The 18,502-nt window shown below is 43.8% G+C and overlaps 1 protein-coding gene across 1 annotated transcript in view; it reads right to left on the bottom strand.

Moving 5' to 3' along the window:
* Positions 1 to 18,502, bottom strand: part of CFAP61 (cilia and flagella associated protein 61) — a 90,605-nt gene that overhangs the window by 250 nt on the left and 71,853 nt on the right. The window contains 6 exon segments of the mRNA XM_052678279.1: positions 7 to 102; positions 104 to 245; positions 9,247 to 9,452; positions 12,618 to 12,709; positions 13,401 to 13,728; positions 17,682 to 17,974. Of these exon segments, the coding sequence (XP_052534239.1) occupies positions 7 to 102; positions 104 to 245; positions 9,247 to 9,452; positions 12,618 to 12,709; positions 13,401 to 13,728; positions 17,682 to 17,974 (1,157 nt within the window).

Below are 18,502 nucleotides of genomic sequence, written 5' to 3'. Positions count from 1 at the left end.
AAAGACTGAGAGGAACCAGCAGGGCAGCGGGTGTGGGATGTGTGCAGGAAATAGCTCGACAGGAGCACGGAGCTTCGGGAGAAAGATGGGAGAAGGAACTGAAAGCGAACAGCACGGACAGATGACCCAAATGATAAAATGGCATTTCTCTCACCTGCTCTGACAGCAGGATCTGGCGCAGCTCCTTCTGGAGGTCGATAAAGCGGTCGTGATAGATGGCCATGGACCACGGCTCCCTGAAGTAGCTGGTTAAAAAAGAAGAAATTTAGTTATCTCGTGAACCTCTCATTAACCGCTAATAAAGTATTTACCTGCTTTTTCGCCTTTATAAATGACAGTTCTGGACCCATCAGGATCGTTTGTTCGTGAAATGCCTCTCGCAACAGCATGGCCAATCAATTCTTTTAATGGATGTTCCTGATGTACAGCCAGCTCCAGTAATTACATTTAAAGTGGCTTAATTCAGAGCTGTGGCAAGACCCAGTGAAGAATCCTGATTTTATCAGAATTTAAAAGCCCAAAGACCTGTAAAGAACGGTGTCTCCATTATCTGTCCTCATTTGAGAAAAGCAGATTGCAGGATTAACTGAACTGCTGCATAAACAAATTAAATTTGTGTAGACAATGACACAAATGTTGTTCATCATTAAGGTTTCTGGATTAATAAAGGCCAGAAAAACAGGCCACCGCAGTGTTGCAATATGTTCCTTGCAGCAGTGTGCTGAGGCTCAGTGCTCTTACTGATGCTGTTACAAACGCCGGAAGGTTGGATGTGAGATTTGCTCGAGCTGAGCCCTGCTTCAGGTACCTTTCTTTGAAGCATGACATGCCTGTAAGGAGCGGGCAGCAGGAGAAGAGGATATTCCCCAAATATTTAATCTAAGTTCCGTTTCAGGAGAAAAATCCCACCCAACCCAAACCGTTAGCTCAGTGTTAGCATGGGGATGATCACACTGCGCTGTGTTTATGTTGTTTACTGTGCTGCTGCTACCATCACCTGCACAGCACGACCAAAAAAACCTGCTTTTTTTGTGCACATCAGCATTCCCACACGTGGAGCTCCTTCCCTTCACCTGAAGAAATGTGACCATCCGAGGCCGTTCAAAGAAGCGCTTGATGGAATCAATTCTCACTTCCGTTGCTGGCCCTGCGTTTTCCTTCTTCCCCACTGGAATCACCTTTCTAAAGGAACACATGGTGCTTTGGAGGAGGCAGATCCGCATATGGCCCTTCACGTTGGTAATAATGAGAAGAGCCCATCTGAAGCCAAACCAACAAGTCGACTTTGGGAGGCTCGTTCAGAGTTTTATTGCCACTTCAGCAGCAGTCCCTCAGGGCAAGCCGGAGAAAGCTTGAAAGTATAATGCTCTTCAGTATACAAGCTGGAGCTGGCAAGCTACCAACAGAGGCTCAAAGGCTCCTGGGCTATCATGAGAACGGCATCTGCCACATGTGTTTGCACCATTTAGTCTTTCATAACTTGCCAGAGCGATCAGGCTAAATATGTACAAGATGACAATGTTTGCCAGGAGCATAACGGGTTTTCAGACTCCTGGTCACTTCCTAACGGGGATCCCCTGCTGGCAGACTTTTATATCGGCAGAGGAGATCAGGGGAAGGAATCTGTAAGGAGATGGGATGAAATGGTCTCCTTTTGAAGACATCCTTTTTGTTGCTAGGAAGCTCCTCTTGCCTTTCACTGACAATCAGCATCTAAAGTCTGTTCTGCCTCATTTGTGATGTATGGCCGATACGAGATGAAAGGGAAGGAGAAAAATATTTAGTGGCATCTTTTACAAAAGACAGGGGATCTTCCTCTCGCAAAGAGACACAGCGGAACAAAAAATGGATCAAGTTGGCCATTGCTAGCAAGCAGAAATGGAGTATGCATGGAAATGCTTTCAGTCTGAAAGCTCCGTTCTCCATTTCATTTGCAGCTGCACACCTTTTGTCTCCCGGGGTTCATTCTGATGCTGCCACACTCCAGTGATGGAGGAACTGGCCCCAACCTCCAGCCGCGCTGCCATCCTAAGGTGGGTACAGCAGAGGGAGGACGCATAGGAAGAGGAGGGGATTCCAGTGCCAGGGAGTGTGGAGGGGAAGCTGCTGGGATGGGTTGGGATGGAGCACACTGGAAGAACTGTCCCCTTTTGCCAAGAAAAGAGAAGATGCATCAATCTAGGGCTGGAAATTGGAGATGTTTCCTGCTTTTACTAGCTTGCAGCTGTTGCTGAGTTCTCACCAAACTGTTCTTTACACTTTCGAAACTCTGTGCTTTTAAAGAAAGACATAAAAGCGTTGCGTTCTGCTCGGAGAGAAAATTACTGCTGACCCTGAGGAAAGGTTTATTGCATTTCTGCACACAGGACTATCCCATGTGTAATGCATTGTGAAAAACAATTAAAAGGAAATTAAACCTGACTCACATCAGCAAATACGCTGCGTATAGTGGTACGATCACTTCTCTGTAATTACTCGTTTATGACTTCAGAGCTCAGTCATTCATAAGGGCCTGTGTAATTATCAATATGAATCAGCAGTGTTGGACCACAGATCGGTGTGGTAGAATTCAGCTGACCAGCCTTTACTTACTGATTTGGATGTGGGTTTCTCGTTGGCAAGTCGGCTGCACCTTAGAAACTATATTAATATATAAAAAAGGAAAGTCACCTAAAGGGTTCTACCATTTATACTGCTTTGCTATCAAAGCACAGCTTCACCGGGGCACCTCGGGGTCAGCGTTGAATTCCAGTATGAAAAATAGCTGTTAGTGCTTTGATATCCCTTCACGTGTTCCTTTCTCCTTACGCTGTCCCTCTTTCCATAAAAAGCACACGTTTTTTCCTCTAATTAGGCTGCCAAGTGTACTGAGCAGCATTAGCCCCTCTCAGCCCTGCTCGCTACCTGCCACATTTTCTCCCTGCTTTTTTTCATCCCCGCAGAAAATAAGTCTCACTGTCTGCAGGGTGAACAAAAGCCTAAGGTGGAATCCCTTCAATGTGATGGTGGTGTGCTAATGGTGTGGGACGTGGCCAACCCCAGACAGCGCTGCGTTGTAGCATTTCTCTTAATGAACAATCGCCCTTCATTTTTGAAAGCCCTTTTTAAAGCCAGCCTATGTATGGAGCACGTATTTCATGCTTAATCGCTGATTATTCCAGGCTGCATTAAACGTATATCCTCACCTCGTCCTTTGAAAAATAGCACTGCACACACTGAATGTTCTTTTTCCTATTTCTTCAGTTATGTTGTGAGGTTGATTAGAGTTGAGTCATTAGACAGTGCGGTGTGGTTGCTTCTGCCTAAGCCTTCATTAATGACAGTGATTAGTAAATAACCTTTAGCCTCATGTAAAGAGGACTATGATGTGTGAACTGAACTTAAGCAGAAAAAGCCAAGTGGGGATGTGGCACTGAGGGATGTGGTCAGTGGGCATGGTGGGGATGGGTTGGTGGTTGGACTGGATGATCCTAGTGGTCTTTTCCACCTTGATGATTCTATGACTCTACACATTAGCAAGCATTTCAGACCAGCAGGAGTGGAAGGACACCCACACTGAACATGTTTCGGGTTCTTCTGCTGATCTCACTTGGACCACCTCTCACGTGGTCCCACAGACAGGACACCAGAGTGCTGCTGGGGTTCCTCTGAAGGCACTCAGAGCTGAGATGGCTCTGGGATGCAGATTAAAGCAGAGCGAGTGCAGATGGCTAAAACACATTTCTGGCATAAATGCAATATCAGTAGAGCACTTCGTACCCTGTGTTTTGTGTTACTCAAAGCGCGTTGCCCCATCGTGCGTTAGTCTACCACCATACTTTACAATCTGTTGAATACCAGAAGGGCTAAATGTACAGCAGTTTACTGACTTCAGCATTACACGTAGAGTAAATGTGGTGAATAGAATCACCACAGAATCACAGAGTGGCTGGGGTGGAAGGGACCTCAAAGCCCCCCCAGTTGCAACCCCTGCCGTGGGCTGGTTGCCCCCCACCAGCTCAGGCTGCCCAGGGCCCATCCAATCCAACCAGGCCTTGAGCAGCTACAAGAAGAAACTTCTGAAAAAGGATGGCTAAGCAACACAGCACTTCAGAGGGTGCCTGTTAGAAACTGATCAGCTTAATCATGCTGCCTCTACCAGGATTATTTATCACTGGCAGCCCAAACACATGTTGTTTCCTTCAGCACTGCACTCCCTGTCATGCAGTAGTGGTGCTCCTTTCCTCAGCAGCACTGTCCCTTCCTTGTTAACCCGCATTTTCTGCAGGTCATAATCCTTGTTAACCCGCATTTTCTGCAGGTCATAACTAAAGACAAGTTCATTAATACAGTATTACAAATTTGGCTTTCATTAATGCCAAATGAAGCCTATATGAAGCGCTTCTATCTCATCCTAAAGGCACCGTGCCAGCGAGCATCCATTTGGAGCCTCTCCAATGATCTGTTTTGTGCTCCAGATGCAGTAGAGGGATATTCCACTGCTCTGCAGACACGTTCCATAACTCAGCAACTGCCTTACAGGAGAATACAAAAGGGTATGACTGGTTGGTTGCATTCCCCCTTCGGGAAGCAAGTGTGGAGCACTGGTGACCAAAGCCAACCCACAAGCTTGAAATTAAAATTATATTTTGGGAGTTTTTCCATATCTCCTTCTTTTATCTGCTGCTGCAGTGGTGGGAGGGATTGGAAGGCTTTCAGTACAGGGAATACTGATATTAAACCTACAGGAATTTATGTTCTTTTCCATTCAAGAAAAATCTTCCCTATCAGGAAAGAGCCTCGCTCTCAGGTGCTTAAATTCCATTTGAGCCTTTTCAAGATGCAATCTTATAGGAAATCAATAAAAACTACAGAAACTCCTTCCTGAAGTGGATTCCAAATCTAGGGAGTAATGCTGTTAAACAGTCAAGAACATAAAAGGTTTGTACACAGAACTCTCAGCTTTAGAATACTGCATCTTCGGCCCTGCCAACTTGCCCAGCAGACCTTGGCATCCCATACAGCAGCCAGGGGGTTGAAGTGCATCCCCTTGTGATGGCGTCGGTACAGCCAGCTGTCTGACTGGTTGTGATCATCTTCTGGCTTAATGGCCTATTTCCTCAGCTGCTGTTTGCACAGCTACAACAAAAACATTGGCTCTTAATCTCGTGTTTAGCTAAGGAACAGTTTGGGCTGCTCAGATTCTCCTCTTGGTGAAGCTGTGGTACCTAACACATGGTAGAGTCAGGCTGCAGGAGCTTAGTTATAGGCAATTGTTATGTCCCTGGTAGCACGTTTCTTAGCCAAGTGACTATGGAACTACAGTCAGATGATTTTATGCTGTTTTTCCACTTATTTCTTGCTAGGTTCGTAAATTCACAACCTGAGCCTTTAAGGGTGGCAGTCTGTGAACCCACACAAGCAACACTGGGGTGACTGGGGGCAGCAGTGGCCTTACACATTAGGGGGTCTGGCATGGGATGGGGCAGCATCACTGCAGGACTCTGCAGCAGGGGGAATGGAGAAGTGATCTTCATTGCTCGTGGGCTTGTGGGGCACATTCTGCAGCTTTCAACAGTGTTGAACTCTACTGAAATCAATGGAACTTTTCTCTCAACACAAGGAAATATTATTTCTCTCCTTATTACCATTAGCGACAGTTTAAGGCACGCATCCGGAAGGGGTCACTCCTTGAAGTTAGCTGAATCTTGAGGGCCTGTTGTTAATGCTAATTTGAGAATGGCAACTGGCCCATTATGGTCAGGAAATCCGGTATCATGGGGTTAACCTTCATCCTTTATACCCAACACAAATCAGTGAGGAAATGCATTGCTAGGCGCAGTTTCTAATTATTTAAAAGACAATTTGCATGCTACACAGAAGTAAATTGGCTCCCAGGTGACAGCTGTTGCACGGTGTCTTTCCCCAAAATACAGGCAGAAAGATGGGAGGAAGGAATGAATGTTTCAAACCAGCAAGTTCATAAGCTTAACTAACAAATGGCAACATTTTCAGTCTATTTTTCTTCACTAAGGGCATTTTATATCTTGATAGAAAATACTGCAAGTACAGGTGTAACAGGTAGTAGTATGTAGTTGTTTCTTTTTCTCCCCAAAGAGAGAAATTCAGCCTCACGTTTGCAGTCAGTGATGTAAGGTCGTTATAGACCATGGGAATATCATCACCCAAAATGCCTTTTCTTCTTTTCATTGCATGCAGAGAAATCACTGAATGCATTGTTTATTGTTGCATGCCAAAGGAACGCCAGACACCACTTTCCAAGAAGCATCAAGACAATCTCCATCTCACAAGAGATGCCCAAACATTTTTCAATGTAATGATTTTCTAATGGACAGTCTTCCAACTACTACATTTCACATTCTGTATTTTTGCATATTGTACATATATACGTACATTATATTGTATGGAATACAGTACCGTGTTACACAGGATCCTCACCTTGCCCAGCACCAGCTCCTGCTGCCAGGACTTTTGGCACTAAATGGTGCTGGCCAAGAGCAGAGAGGATCCAACCAGCCTCCTTTCAGGAGCTGATGGCCACTCCATTGAGCATCTAGGGCACCTGCTAAAGCTCCTCTTCTTGTTACTGTCATGTTGACCAGCCTGCCTCATCCTTTTAGCAGATCATCACCGGAATCTCCGTCTCTCTTGAGATTTTTTAAGAATCTTTGGGGATGTTTAGAAATTGATCTTACTTGTAATCCCCAATGAGCTTGCACGCTCTGCAGGGATCCTATCACCATCACGGCAGCAGGGGAGTCTGATAAACTCCTAATTGCTCTCATGAAGAACTAAGCTGTTCATTCAGAAAGCTTACGTCTCATTTGTTCAAAATCTGTGTGGCTATCATGTGTAGGCAAGTGCAGCTGCACTGAGGTCCTTGGGCACATACAGCACGTACAGCACCACAGTGCAAGGGAGCAAATGCCGAAAATACTGGCATTGGCGAGACTGCAGCTCGAGTGCTGTGCTCAGTGCTGGGCTCTCACTGCTAGAAAGACAGGGGAGACCTCGTGGCTCTGCAACCCCCTGAAAGGAGGCTGTGTGAGGCGGGGTCGGCCTCTGCTGGCAGGGAACGGCCATAGGACGAGAGGGGATGGCCTCACGTTGTGCCAGGGGAGGTTCGGGTTGGCTGCTAGGAACAATTCCTTCTCCAGAAGTGATTCTGCACTGACACAGCTGCCCAGGGAGCGCTGGGGTCACCTGGAGGAGTCCCAGAGCCGTGGGATGTGGCACTGAGGGATGTGGGCTGTGGGCAATACTGGTGGTAGGTGGACAGTTGGACTGGATGATCCGAGTGGTCTTTTCAAGTGTTAATGATTCTGTGATTCTAAATCTCTGACAACATTTGTGGTTCATTTTAAATATTAGCTCACAGATGTGCTTGCATTTATAATACCATGAGAAAGACTGATACCTTGCCACAACCTGAATATTGAGTTTCTTCCCATGCTCAAAATATATTAGCTGATCAGCACCAGCTGTGACAAGAAAATTATCTGCCATCTTAGCCCATATGTCATAGAATTGTGTCACCTCCCTTCAATTTCTATTTAACACCTACTGACAGTAATAATGTTTCTGTGAACTTTACGTTTGCTCTGTGCCGTTCCTCTCTCGTAAAACAAAATCAACATTTTCTGTACATCAGCGTGCCTCTCAGCAGAGGCATATTGGATTTCCTGAAGTGAAATCAAGAAGCATTTTTGTCCAAGACAATTTTAAACTGCATGGTCAAGTTTGCATTCATCCCATCTTCCTGTACAAGACGAGGAATAAAAAGAAATGAAGAAATAGGAAACATTTGCAGTGAAGAGAGATGGCAGGGGCAGGGCTGTACAACATGAGCTCTCCCAGCCCCGGTGACGTACCACGTCCTTTTCAGGGGAGCTCGCCCTTTGAGCCGACAGCTGATACCACTGTTCTCAAAACACAGCATACAAACCAATCCTTTGTCACTAAGTGAAAGGCTTGATAGGATTCCCTCCCTCCCCCTGTTTCAGCAGACATTCTCATTTCTCTGTCCTCAGCCACATACAATGCCTTATCCATATTCTGGCAGAGCTTTTTGACACTGAACCAGCAGAAGGGCAAAACCTAGAGAAAGAAGGGAATTTTGAGGCTCCTAACTCCGTCTCAAGGTATCAGCTTCTTCATTCCTACAGAGGCATGTAACTATCAGCACGTCAGTGCAACTTAAACCTTCTGAGGAGTTTGATATCAATCTACAAATTTCCCCTTGTTTTTGGATTAGCAAAGTGCTATGATCACGCTTCTTTTTTTCTTTTTTCTTGGACCACAATACATCCTTTACGTCATAACTAAACATTATCTAAACAATACTGTTCAATCTGAAAACTGTAGTGCCTTTCTTCAAATCAGCTATAACCAAATCAAGCCCAGATCCTTCTCAGGCAGCTTTTGATCAGTTTTGTATTGAAACCAAATTTCCTGTTTGGTTTTCTCTCTCTAAAGCAGTTTATGGAATGCAGTGCTTCACTTTTCTATCTGATAATTCATGCTCCCAGGTCAACACTTGTGAGGGATTTTCTTCCAAATGAAAATCAGACTAAGATGCATCAGCAGGTTCTCTGCCCCCTACTTCAATTACATGCTCAAAGAATTCTATCACATGAGTGAAACTCAAGCGGTTTTTTTGCCAAACCTGAATTCAGAAGCACTGATTTTATCTAAGGCATAAGGAATAAACCAAGTTTGAGTTTTCAGGCCATGTATCTTTCAAGGTATGAAATTCTGCAGAAGTAGCAGAAGATTAAAGTTAAGAGGCAAGCTAAAGAGCGTGACTGACATCATCTGTGATTTAGAACCTCCCTGGAAACATTTGGCTTACAAATTTGATGTAATGTCATTAATACCCTGACTTTGGAAAGTGACTTCTGAATATGAGTTCTTAGTAAATTAATCAATTAATTAAAAAAAAAGATTCTTCAAACTCAGGTTAATGAGTTAAGCCTGTTGACTATGCTAAGCAAAAGTTACAATGGTACTGAAATGTTCTTTCAGATGAAAGCTGTTCAAGCAAATCACTGCTCATTTTCTAAATAAATCCAGAGACACAGTTCTTTCTAGGAAGGTTTTCAGGACATGCATCATCAGTGATAATTTTACCAAATAATTGAAAAGATGCTTTAAAATCTATCTTGAGTTCCAAGGGAAAATAGCTAGAATATAAAGCTCAGTAAAAGAAAAGTAGACATTTTATGCACGATGCTAAATTTGTCTTACCTGTAAAGGTCTGTGATCTGCCCTTCATTCCAGCGATAAGAAAGATCATTAAGAAGACGCTCATGCTGTCCATACAAGCAAATATAGTTGGAAGCAGCAAAGGGCTCCTTTGAGAAGCAGGTGATGCTATCTACCATACTGTATTTGTTGATGTGCATTCTGAAATAATTCCCATCTCTTGCTTTTCCAGTTACAATCTCTGTTCCCTGGAACAGGAAATAGAAGGAAAGCTGGAGAGATGGAGTTTAGACGTGACCTGGCATACGGCCGGCACCAGCTAGGGTTCTCTTTCTGATATTTGCCATTTCTCCAAATCCCAAACCTTTCAAACCAAGAATATCCATTCCTTGTAGCACAGTTTATACAACAAGGTCCCATGCTTTGGACACAAAGGTTTTCTGTATGGTTTAGACCTTGGTTAGCTGCATAGAAACTGTGAAGCATACAACTGAGAGGACAGCACAGGCTTTGGTTGCCCATACCTGTGTGGCATTTGAGGCACCTAAGGATACCTGGGACATTCAAACCACACTGGTAGTTGTGACACAGGACACGTGGAAGACTTGTGACCTTATGGAGCAGTAGCTGGAGGCAGGAGGGACAACACTTAGATGCCTGTGTTCAGGTAACTGAATGGAACCCTGCTCATCCTCATGTACTATATGGTGTCTATATGATTGCATATACTTCTGTCCTGCTCTAAAACAGAACTTCACATTTTATAAATGGCCACCCACCAGACAGGGCTCCATCTTTTCAGGTGCTTCCTTCAGGCCCATGTGTATGGGAACTGCTGAGCCACGGCCTGAACCTCTGATTGAGCACCTGAGGAGAGCCATGAGTCAGCCAGAGGAGCACAGCTGAAGGCAATTCACCCGTGCTGCTGGAAGGATGGAGCCTGGCTGCAGCCCTCCTAGAGCTATTGAAGAGCTGGCTGCCAGTGGGGAAGGAGCTCTGCTGGAGGTTGGCTCTGCTGGTGTTTTGTGAGTGAGCCTGGGATAGGGGTAAGTCTTCTGTTTATTCTCTTTTGTTATCATAGTCTGCTTTGCCTAACTGTCTTGTTTATTTCATGATTATAACATCCTACTATTCTTTGATTATACACCACGTTTTACGCTTTCTGCTTCTGTTTTGGAGTTGGTTCCAGTGACTCCCTCTTGCCAGTGTAAAGAGGTTGCTGACTGTTGCTAACACTATTGCTATAACAGTGGCACTGAGTGGCAGTTTATGGGTACGGTGGTGGTGGGTTGACGGTTGGACTGGATGATCTTAGAGGTCTTTTCCAATCTTAGTGGTTCTATGATACTATCCAGAAGGGAACAGTAGTGTTGGATGGTTATGGTCAAACAGTAGCATTTAGTTTCAGCAAGTTAAATCAATTACTTAGTACAAGACAAAAATATAAAACTGTGTCTCAAACCAAACGCTGCAGTGGGATGATCAAATAGCTTGAGGCTATTTTCTAATGCTGTATTCATGTTTTGGTTTTATTCATCATTAAAACCTGTTGCTAGGCTGCAGTAACCCTTGCTATTTCCGTATCTCTCAGCTAATCCATTTCACTAGCTTCTCTTACTACTATCCTAGGAAATTATCTTAGGATTTACGTGAAGGAGTAGCTTTAAAGGTATTCCATTTTCAGACAACGGGAAATGGAAGGTACAGCAAGAGAATCCTTATCACATTCTAGCAGTTCGGTGTGACAAAAGTCAATGTTTCTTCTCTCTAACAGTTCCATTTGGCTCCTAATATGAGCTGCTTTGGACAGCTTATGTTGGATCTGGGAAGCTGGAAAACAAAGTGAGCCAAGCTTTGATCTCCGCTCCCTCAACCACCCAAAAGCATGGGCTTCATTATAAACTATTTATTTCTATGGACCACTGCTATCTAAGTTTTAAAATGAACATCAGCCTAGTCTTTTAGAAGACACTCTGTACTATATACAAGAATGGCCTTGGGGTGGAAATCTCTGAGGAAAAAGGTATAATCTGTATGAAATAGAGGCTTGACTAGGAGCATGGGGCCCTTTCTGGTTTTAAAATATGTGAATCTAGACTTCTTGTTTCATAAGTAGATTCCTCAGTAAGAAAAGCATCTCTGCATTTGTGTCACAAGAGAATCTCCTGTGTAACTTAAGTATGTCAAGTGCTTCCCTCTTTTCTGCTCAGAGAATGAAGACTCTTACTGTAGCACTGTGTTTTCTAGCAGTGAAGTACAGAGCATCCCTTCTGGAAATTATTCTTTTCCTATTAATCTATAAATCAGCAGAGTTGCACTGATAGATTGTGTTGTTTCATTGTCTGTATGCGCTCATGGCTTCTTATTGCAGGGAGGAAGGAGTGAGATTTCAGTGATGCTCATGCTATTCTATCTCCTGTTTATAGAAATTATGCATCTCTTAAGAAAGCAAATATCTGAAAGTATGGAAATGAACATCTTAGAGGTTCAACTTTTGTGCTGTTTACCAGCTGTTCACCTGATTTATATGATACACCCTGGCTTAGCAGACTCTAGATTAGTTCTTATGCAGGTATCACCTTGATATTTTGATATCTTGATACATGTTAACTATATACTAAGAATTTCAGAAGCAATGTATCCTATCAAGAGGAAAAAAAAAAAGCCATCCTGTTGTGGCTGCCCCATCCTTGGAGGCATTCAAGGCCAGGCTGGATGTGGCTCTGGGCAGCCTGGTCTGCTGGTTGGTGACCCTGCACATAGCAGGGGGTTGGAACTGGATGAGCATTGTGCTCCTTTGCAACCCAGGGCATTCTATGAGAAAGCCAGCTCTGAAGGAAAAAAAAAAAAAGCAGCATCCCAACAAGTGTGCTGAGAGAAGTGAGTGTGAGCCAGATGGGCTCCATACTGAGCCACCAATTCTGACAAAGGGGTCAAGGAGTTGAGCTGCAGTGCCACATCAGGGAGCTGTCTGAATCTGAACTGCTCCAAATAGTAAGGAAGAGTTGAGAGCATTAAGGCTCCATGACTATTTCTGCCTTTAAGGACAAATAAACCCTTAGGTTTTGGTTGTTTTCATGGCAAATGAAGTAAGAACTGTGGTAAAATTGATCAGATATTCATTTCCTATGTCTAAAACATTTACAATGAAGTAAATACCACTTACACTGAAATAAATTGATAATTGAATTAAAAAATCACAGACTATGTCTGTTACATTATAGACTTCATTGATGACTCCCAGCTCCCAGCTAAGTATGTATTTAGAAGGTCTCTAAATACATACTTAAACTCATCCTTACTCTATTTATTTATTTTTAACATATGTGGTACCTTATGCATGGTCCTTAGTAGGAGCATTTTTCATACAGAGGTGAAAGAAAAAGAAGGAAAAGGTAAATAACATAACTTACATGATCAGACAGTGCAAGTACTAAGTCCAAGCGGATGGGGACTTCTGGTTTGGAAATGTGCAAGTAATTATAGCCTCTGGGAAGAATCCCTCCTGCCATAAATGAAAAGATGAGGTTTACTCAGTTGTAAACAAAACCAAAGTATTTCTCACTCTCCTAAATGCATATTTTAACTAAGTGGCCAAAGAGGACAAATCATTTTGTTTCGTGGCCTCGCGTTCTGTAGTACAGTTACACATAGTGGTGCAGCAGCCACATCTTGAGAAGTTCTGATAATGACTGCAATATAAATGAAAGCATAACTTTGTGTATTTTTAGAAAAAAGCCTTCAGCATAGTCTTTTGGTTTGTTTTTTTTCTCCTCAACTCCTAGACAAGATATGGAGATAAAGACAGGTGAAGAATGGTAAATATTGGGGTGTATTTAATATTTAATATACAACTCTTGTAAATAGTTCATCCCACCTGAGATATCTCTCAACAGACAGCATCAGTCATTTTTTCAGGATGCTGCTGTTCCCCTCACTTGAAAATAGAAGTCTAGCACAGATTAGGCAGAGCTTTTAAATGTCTTGAGCCAGGTGATGACAAGGAGAAATGGATCCTTCCATGAATGCGGGCAGTGTTACTCACTGATGTCACCTCTCCACAAACTACACAGGCAGCTTTGATGACTTCACTGCCATTAGGTGGCTACTGAAGTGAAATGGACCTACCTGTACTACATAACAGCAAAGAGACCAGTGAGGGTATGAAAGTATGACTGAACTCCATTTTCAAGTACCTTGAATTTTACATCCCTTATACATGGGGATGAGGCTATCTGTGCCTTCCGGTGGCTTCGAAGAGGGCTGAGGGGTTGGATCAAAGAGACTCAACATGGATGCAGCAAGTTCAAAGCCAATCTCCTTTGAATTGAAGTTGCTGTGTGTCCATTCATCTGCATAATATCTCCTGGAGTACTTTGTTAAAGGACCTGCAGCCCTGATACTGACATCATTAGTGTGGAATTCAGTATCAATCACAAGCCTTCCATCAAAAACAAGGCAAGCATCATTAATTGCCTTGAAGGTTTCATAATCCACTCTCTTGTAGGCAAAGCTGAAAAATGCCTAAGAAGAAATGTAAGCAAGCACAGGTTATTAAGCATTAGTTACCCACTAATTTCATAAATAAAACCCTATGCTTCATTCTGAATGTTATTTATTTCAGAAAACAAGAACATGAAATACAGTTTGATTTTTAGACAGACAGATAAATCCTTCTGATCCAATATTTATAGCTACTAGAATGAAAGCTATAAATATTGGATTAGAAGGGGAGAATTACTAAACCAGACTCATTTACTTCTGGTTAAGTAGATGAATTTCATTTTAAAAACTCTAATGTTACGTATGTCAAACAGCCGGAGTGGATGCACACATTTGAGAGTTGAATTCTTCATGAAGTTGTTTTTCTTCTTGCGAATGCTGAAGCTAAATTGAAAAACTAAGTAATAGGAAAAGTACAATATACTTTGTATTTTAGCAGGATAACCATATGTTACAAATATTTTTCAAACTGTTATGCCTAACTGTTTACCAGCAAACTATGCTACCATGGCTACTGGCACAGAGATATTCAATGAAACTGAAAGATATGGCATTCAGATTGTTCAGAAGAGATGTCATGCTCATCCAAAATACTGAATTGAAGCCAGTGGAAGCAGTGGAGGCCAAGAAGATTGTGAGAGGTATTAAGAGACTGAGTATTTACATGAAAAGGAAAGCATACACATTTATTATACTTCAAATTTTGTAGAGTGCATTCAAACTCTGCCAGGACCAAAATGCATCTCTTAACTCTTCCAGAGCTGAATAATGCTTGCTTTAGGAGGCAGACTGCTCAGCACATTCTTACTGCTCTCAGACATATGGCACAGGTGTGGATGGACATCAGATGGACCCATTGATCAGCTGGGACAGCCCAGAGGAGACTGTCTAAATTAAATCCTTGGTCCATTTAGCAGGCCATTTCTGAAGCTGGTTGTAAACAGAGCTGATGGATATTCAGCACATTTTAGGTTGTGGAACAAAAAGAGACACAGCTTCCATTCTTTGTAAACACCAGCTCGCTGTCCTACTGCTCAGCTTATAGAAGTGGCCCTGAGGTAGGGATTTATCCAGAGCAGCAGCTACTGAGGCTGTGAGCTCGCCTTCCCCACAGGAGATTTCAAGGGCATTGAAAGAAAATAGCCCTAAATCCTTAAATTCCTCCTCTAGGTCTCAAAGAAAAAGCTAGTGATAATTCCCTCCTTTTGTCCTCCTGTGGCATCTGCCTACAGCCTCTCCTGGGACGCCAGCGAGCAGATGAGCCCTCCGGTCCCCAAAATGGGAGCTGAGGCAGCACTGCTATGTCAGGCAGCACAAAGCAGGCATGCTGGAAGCAGTCTCATCTGAGGCGTGAGGTGCTGGCATGGAGCAGATGTGCACGCAGCACGTCCTGCAAAATGTACTGGATGCCCAAGGAGCTGCTTTGAAACCCAACGTGGAGTGAGAGAGAAGTCTGTGGGGTGTGCTAGCCCCCCCTGTTCTGGCTGCACGTTCTGTCCAGGCTCTCATTAATAACAGCAGGTTGCAAACCCAGCTAGAATTGAGCACCAGTGCTGGAGCAGAAGGAATGAGGTGCAGGGAAGCGAGGCTGGGTCACTGCAGCTGGAGCTGGGGCACAAATCCAACCAAGCTCTACCCCGTGCCTCCACCTCTGACACAAAGCATCAGAGACAACAGAAGTGCAAGAAGCTGCAAGCAGGTCTTCACAGGTGGCCCTTACAAAGGGTAAACAGATAGCTGGCTGGTCCCCAAAATAGTATAAAAGAAGGGCAGAGTGGGTACTGAGGGTTAAAAGTGGTAAGAACGACAAGATATGCTTTGAACAAGATCAGATGGTCTGCAAAGGGAACAGATGAAGACTGACCATCTTGTTGCTGCAATATATATTGTGCAGCTCCAGAGCCTTTAAAAGGAGCTTCCCCCTTGATCAGTGCCCTCAGCTTTTAAAATGATTACATGACAACAAATGCTCCTGTCCACCACCAAGAAATATTACTGCACCAGCTGAGAAAAGGGTGAAAGAAGTCCTCAGATGAGTGTGTGATACCTTACTGCCTTCATCTTGAACAGCCTGGGATATACATCAGAGTAAGCAGCATCAGTAATCTGTCTGTTGTTTATAGGCAGCCTCAGGGAGGCTGCGGTTGTGACCCAGGTAAAGGTATTACCCAATTAGACCACCAAAGAGCTGTGGACTGCATGCAAGCATCAGATGCTCATGGCTGGGAGGAAAGGCACAGGAGTGGGAAGCCAAGAATCACAGAATCATTAAGGTTAGAAAAAACCACTAAGATCATCTAGTCCAACCCATCCCATCGTGCCCGCTAAGCCACTGGTTAGGCAGGCAGTAGCAGAGGAGCCTTAGGCTCTGTGCTTTTCTGTATATAAACCAGGTAATGAGCACTGCATAGTTAATGCCTAATCATCTAGTAGATCCCAAATCAGGGAAGGTCTGCCTGGTGTCCTGCCTGCTGACAGGGAGGGGAGGGAGGGAGGGGACTGCTGCAGCCTCCAGGCTGGGAGCCATCTGTCAGCCTGGGAGGGGAAGGAGGGAGGGAGGCTGCTGCCTTCAGGAAAGAGATATTCTCCTGTTGTTTTTCTCCTGCAGGACCCAACAAATTAAGACCCTAAAAACTGCCAGTCAACAGTTGATACTGGCTCGAATCCCAAAAGGTTCAGCGTGGCTGTAGGGCCGATTCCTGCACAGCCTGCTTCCTGTGGAGGCTGTTCTGGACCCTATCCTTCCAGGTGGCTGGGAGCCTTGCAAGACAGCTGAGCTGGATTTGTAGAACACAGAGACCCTGGCATCAGAAGGGATTGCACATGCCTCATCTTCAAGGCCTTGAAGGATAGGCAAGCAGCACAAAAGAGCAAGAGAAGCAAACCAGAAGATAATGAGAGTCTTGAAGGAATTGGACAGGCCACATGGGAAGGGTGATGGAGAAGAGAAGAGGTATGGGTTTGTGAATGGATATTAATGTTAAGAGAACCAGATTCCCATATCCATGGAAGAATAAAAACAGAGGGATTTCAGGGAGGGAAGGGACAAAACGAAGTGCTGCGTATGAGGGCAGAGCAGAAGCAATGTCACTGTTGATGAGATGACTGAAGCCAGGTGACATCCAGTGGATGAAAGTCTTATGCAAGGTCTTTACCTCCTTTAGGAAGGGCTTAGCTATCTCCACATTGAAAAGGACTAGGAAAAAAAAACAAAACCACAGTGTGTGACTTTCCAGCTCAGGGGAGCTGTCTGGGAGTAGCACATGGTCCTTCCTTCCCAGATCTACAGCCCTTGTTGCACAGAGGAGCAGCCAGTGCAGTGAGGATGTGCTGCGAGGGCCATGGGGTTCCCATGGACACATATTTTGAAATGACTGTACCACGGGCTCACTCACACAGATCAGCCCAGTGATGAAAACCAGCACTAGTTTCCCCATTAGGAGAGGTTAAAAACGGTCCCATATCTCACAGGAGCACCATATGTGTGGGTGCATGTCTAATTTACCTAGATAAGCTATCAATACCGTAGATGAACAAAAATGCAATCAGTAATGCAGAGGGAGAAAAATCCGTATAAAATGTATTTCAATAAATACGTAGTAGGCCTCTATCCTAACATCCTTGGCTGCTAGTTTGATTTAAGGAGATCTTAATCATATGCACATAACTATGGACAGGAGTTACTGTATGCATTTAAATAATAAAAGGATTTCTAGAATGATGTAGAAAATGAATTAAGAGCAAGTAACTACTGGTGAGTCGGCTGACTAAAATACATTTAAATCCAAATCAGTCGGGGAATGAACACTATTATTTGGATTTTTGCACAAAACAATCCTTCAGACTAACAACTGCACGTTAATTCTTCTGGAGACAATGAGAAAAATAGATAAACCGGCGAGGGACTATCAGGATTTGACGGCCTTTGTCTTAAAAAGCAGACTGAAGGAAATACAATGAAAGCATATACTTACTGAGCACTGCAATTGGAACGGTTTGCTATTAGTAGTGAAAGCAGCGCGTGTGATGAGGTCTGGGTTGTCGCCTTTGCTCCACTGTGCCAGGATACTGTCGTAATAAACAGACACGCCAGCCTCTGACAGTGCCTCCTGAACAGCACTTTCGATTTCGTTGTTGTTAAGGCAAGTAACGTTGGAGCTGAGTGGAGGCTGCACGAGATGGATGCGAGAGCCATCGATTCCCAGAGATAAGAAGGTTTCTACCGTGGTGTAAATGTCAATTGTATTCCCATAGACAATGATGTTCCCTAAGGGGAAAAAAAAAAGGGAAAAATTTCTAAGATGCACAATGAGAACCTTATTAGTGTAACTCAGATGATAATAACACGAAATTGCTCTCTTTGACCCTCTTATTTCTCTGATGCTATGAAGCAAACAATGTTACCTAGCAACAGTAGCTAAGATAATTTAGTGAAGAATCTGTACAAAACATCCCACAAAGTAGGCAAGTACTTAACACAGAAGTATGACATTCGTTCTGACCCTGTAATTTGAAATTATTCTGATTGAAAATCCTCTGGGGCCAAAAAAGAGAAAAAAAGAAGAAAAAAACCACCACGTTCTATTTTGTTCTCCTCTTCCTCCTCAATTTTGCTTATATTCAAAGCACTTACTGGGCAGGCAGGGGAACAGGAGCAAATTAAATACATTGTGCAGAAAAAAAGGTAGCGGAACTGGGGAAGAGCAGGTTGGATCAGACAAGCTGTTGTGCAGTGCAGGAGAGCGCTGGCACTGTTGCTTCCTTTTGCAAAAGCTCAGTCTGCAAACAAGGGACC

Source organism: Tympanuchus pallidicinctus, unplaced genomic scaffold, assembly GCF_026119805.1.
Source record: "Tympanuchus pallidicinctus isolate F22 unplaced genomic scaffold, pur_lepc_1.0 scaffold1, whole genome shotgun sequence".
Lineage (NCBI taxonomy): Eukaryota > Metazoa > Chordata > Aves > Galliformes > Phasianidae > Tympanuchus > Tympanuchus pallidicinctus.
This window is presented reverse-complemented; position numbering and strand designations above follow the sequence as displayed.